The following is a 4,505-nucleotide window of genomic DNA, read 5'->3' on the forward strand; positions in this document are numbered from 1 at the left end:
CACTAGCAGAACCAATTTTGCCCCAGAACCCTAAGGGGCCCCCTCAAGGATTGAGCTCACAACTGTGGGTTTAGCAGGTGAATGCTTAAACCACTTAGCTATCCCTGCCCCTATTGTGATCATTTATGACAACAGCTAATGTGTCCCCACTCTGGGTGGTCTTTCTGCACCAGCCCCTTCCCTGACCCGCTGATCACTGCATGACGTTAAAACCACATACAATTTATTAAACAGCAGCTGTAAGAATAACAAGGAACAAGTGGAAAAGTTAAAGGAAACAAGGAACTCATTTGCGGGCATAGGAAACCCCACAAATGGTTGTTTCTGGGATGTTAAAAAAGTTCACAGTCTGTTCCTCACACGTCCCAGGTCTCCCTCTCTCCCAGCCCTGGCTCCATTGTGGTGATACCACAGGAAAGACACCTGCTCTGGCAGTGGCCATGGTCCCTCAGGGTCTAGATGCCAGGACCCTTGTGCCCAGCATCTGCCCTCTCTTTGGGTTCATGTCCAGCATTCAAAGCCCTCCTGTCTCACAGCATCTCCCTGTACTGGGCTCACTGCCCATGGCCCCACTTTGATCTCCCCAGCTGCTTATTGAGCTCGGCTGCCGTGTTATTTGTGGGTGGTCCGGCATCCACTATCCTGGCTCTGTCCCCGCAGCTCCATGCTGTACCTCAACTCTGACTCCTCATAGGAGCAGCACGTCTCTGCTGCCCCAGCTCCTGCCTCTTGTCTGCTGCAGCCCCCCAGCTCTGCCTCAGCACTGCCGCTCTGCCTCCAGCCCAGCTCTGACTCTCTGGGCTGCTTCTCTGGCCCAGGCTGGTTGCCAGACGTCTAATGAATTCATAGCCCAAAATCACTTGAAAAAGAACCCAAAATAGTCCAATCTATTTATTGAAACAAAGGTTGTTTTTTTTATTAACACAGTGGTCTATTCATCAAGTAACAAATGATATATTTTTTTAGAAACCTAGTACAGATTTGATTTTTTAAAAAAAAAATCTCAAGCCCCAGCAGGAGTTGAAGCTATGAGATGAAAATCAAATTCACATTCAAAACCCCAATACTGGTACTTGTATCCTGATTGAGGGTTGGCAGATGTTTTAAAGAAAAAATGGCAAATGAGGGTGTTAAAAATAGCCCCAAAGGAGCCCAAAATATATGTAGTGTCAAAACAAAAATAACATTAGTGTATTATTTATGTCTAAATGTATTTAATGATAGTAGTCAATGCCCATATTTTGTATTAAATTAATTTGTTACTGTTTGTCTCTAAACGGCAATATTTCATCCTCACTGTCTACATCAGAAGTAGAATGCTTCTGCTGAGCGTCCTACATCAGCAGTGACCAGTACAATCATTTCTTTTGTTGCTGTAAACTGTTCACAATAGATTTAGTATCTTCCCCCTCTTGTCACACAGGTTTAAAGTTAGTGGTCCCAGGTATCATATTCTGCAGGGGCATTTGCCCACTTTGTCACGGAGCTCTTTGGTTTTGACCCCATAAATGATAGGGTTGAGCATGGGGGGAAGGAGGAAATAGAGGTTGGCCAAGATGATGTGAACATGGGGAGCGATGCCCTGACCAAACCGGTGTGTCAGAGTGGTGAAGAGGAAGGGAGTATAAGTTGTCAGCATCACACAGATGTGGGCAGTGCAGGTGTTGAGGGCTTTCTGGTGGGCTTCCTTCTGAGAAATTCTAAGGACGGCCCTGATGATCAGACCGTAGGAGAGGGCGATGAGCGTCAGGTCTAACCCGATGACTACAAATGTTAACACCAAGCCATACGTCCTGTTGACTGTGGTGTCCCCACATGACATTATAGACACGGCCATGTGCTCGCAATACGTGTGGAGGATAATGTGATTGGCACAGAATGGCTGCTTGTTCAGGAGCAGGGGAATTGGCAGAACGATGAGAACAGCTCTCATCAGACCCACTAGCCCTAGCTTAGCTATTCGTGCGTTGGTGAGGATGGTGGCGTACCGCAGAGGGTTACATATGGCGACATAGCGATCAAAGGCCATTGTCACGAGCACGGCTGAATGTGTCATAGAACCCGCATGCAGGAAGAACATCTGGGTGAGGCAGCCACCCACTGTAATGCCTCTCAAATTGAACCAGAATATACACAGGGCCTTTGGCATGACGGAGGTCGGTATGGCGATGTCTGTGAGTGCCAGCATGCAGAGCAGCAGGTACATCGGCTTGTGCAGGGTTTCTTCTTTCCCTACAACAAACAGAACCATGAAATTTCCCAACAAGCCAATAATGTAGAATATAGAGAAAGGGATGGAGATCCAGATGTGGGCAGCTTCCAGGCCAGGGATGCCTGTTAGGATGAATGTTGAAGGGTCAGAGAGGGTGAGGTTGAAAACTGCCATGAGGTGGTTGATGCGTCGATCAGGTTCAAAAATCCTCCAGGTCTCTGCAAAGGGAGAGAAGTACAGTGAGGGGGTCACACGCTTTATAACAAATAGTACAGTAAATATTTTATAGGTAATAACAATCTTGAAATGCGGTTGAGCAGTGAGGTGGCAACATTTACACATGGCACCAGATTATGTAGATCATAGGAAAGTCCAGAGAAGTCCTCACAGGGAGCTAACCAAGCCAGGTGAATGGTCAACATGATGGCAGATGTACTTCAATGTCCATAACTGCAATGTGTATGCCCATTGGACGGGAAACTTGAATTCCTCAAACAGCTTACAAGTTTCTAATTTAACTGTTTGAACACAGGAGCGGGACATGGGCATTATGGTACATAGCTCTGTGAAGCCGTGCTCACAGTTGAAGCCTGGACAGAAACTAAGCAAAACCTTGGGATCCAGGAGGAGTGAGATTGGGAGTCATACAGAAAATACAATGTCATGAGATCAGTCAGTCAATGTTTCACCCTGCTCTGGGCTCTTCTGTGTAGTACTGGGCATCCTTCTCACACAGGATATTGCAGAATTAGAGTGGTCCAGGGAAGGGCAGTGAGAATGATCAAAGGCCGGGGTCTCATATGGATTGGGACTGGTATTTTTACCTTAGAAAGGAGATGAATAAGAAGGGATATGAGAAAAGTGTAGAAATTACTGACTTGTGGAGAGTAGATCGAGAATGTGGTCTCCCTGACTCATAACACAAGATCAAGAAGATATTCATTCAAGCTGAAATGTGGCAAATTCAGATCAGATAATAACAAAATCCTTTCTTCACTCACTGCCTAATTAGACTGAGGTAGTTGAGGCCATGAGGCAAGCAAGAATTAGGAAGGGTTTGGACATTTCCATGAATAGTGAGACTATCCAGTAACAATTGTTACAGCTAAATAAATATTTTGCAAAGCCGATAGACCCACATTTTTCAGGGTAAAAGCCAATCTCTAGCTGTCGGGCATTAGGGTGACACCCTCATGATGGTTTTCCTCCCATCCACCTACGACTGGGTTTCTTCCACCTTGTTCTGCAGTACCTGAGGCTGTCACTGTAAGACAGAGGACACTGGACTATATGGACCATAGGTCTGACCCACGATGGAATTGCTATATTGGATAGGAGCCAAGTTACCTTATGGAAACAGACATTATCCTGCTGGGCTATGACTTTGTGCTAAACAGAATAGGCATGAATGGCACAAGGATCTCGATATTTAGGGCTACGTGTCTGCACCTCTGTTACTTCCCTCATTTCTTTTGGTGAGACACTTCCTTGCAGGCACCCAGCTTTGTCTGAGAGATAAGTTACAGGTGTTAACTAACAAGTATAAGCAGAGACATGTGTCAGGAACTTAGCTGCTAACACTTCTCATGCCTGAATATTGATTAAATTTGCAGATGACATGGAAATTAGGGGATCGTAAATAATGAAGAGGACAAGTCAGTGACTCAGAGCAATCTGGATTGGTTGGTAAACTGGGTCGAAGCTGACAATGTGTGTTCTAATATAGCTATGTAGATACCTACATCTAGGAACAAAGAATTTAGGTGATGCTAACATGATGGGGAACTATTGTGGGAAGTGCAATGAGTCTGAACAAGAATTGGGGGCATGAAGGGGAAACTAGCTAAACATGAGCTCCCATGTGTGCGACCCTGTGTCCAAAAGAGCAACTGTAATCCTGGGATGATAACCAGGAGAATCTCAAGGAAAGGTAGAGGAGTTATTTTACCTCTGTATTTGGCACTGGTGTGACTGAGGCTGGAATTCTGTTTCCAGTTCTGGTGTCCAGGATTAAAGATGGATGTTGATACTCTGGAGAGGATTTAGAGAAGAGTCACAAGAATTAGTAAAATATTGGAAAACCTGCCTTATTCTTCTGGGAAGAAGGATAAAGGAGTTTGAGGCGCAAGTGGTGTTCTCATCTATCCTCCCTGTGGCAGGAAAAGGCCAGGGTAGAGACCGTCGAATCGTGCAAATCAACGAATGGCTACGCAGATGGTGTCGGAGAGAAGTGTTTGGATTCTTTGACAATGGGATGGTCTTCCAAGAAGAAGGATTGCTTGGTAGAGATGGG

At 45.5% G+C, this 4,505-nt stretch overlaps 1 protein-coding gene across 1 annotated transcript; it reads right to left on the bottom strand.

Moving 5' to 3' along the window:
* Positions 1-1,447: 1,447 nt before the first annotated feature.
* Positions 1,448-2,386, bottom strand: LOC120397206 (putative olfactory receptor 52P1). The gene has a single exon (XM_039522889.1). It carries the CDS (start codon positions 2,384-2,386, stop codon positions 1,448-1,450), a length of 939 nt encoding a protein of 312 aa, XP_039378823.1.
* Between the last annotated feature and the right edge of the window lie 2,119 nt (positions 2,387-4,505).

The sequence above is a fragment of the Mauremys reevesii genome, linkage group 1 (genome assembly GCF_016161935.1).
Source record: "Mauremys reevesii isolate NIE-2019 linkage group 1, ASM1616193v1, whole genome shotgun sequence".
NCBI lineage: Eukaryota > Metazoa > Chordata > Testudines > Geoemydidae > Mauremys > Mauremys reevesii.

Bases quoted from the DNA above. Each gene is read 5' to 3' on its own strand.
- LOC120397206 (XM_039522889.1), bottom strand. From the start codon at position 2,386: ATGGCAGTTTTCAACCTCACCCTCTCTGACCCTTCAACATTCATCCTA.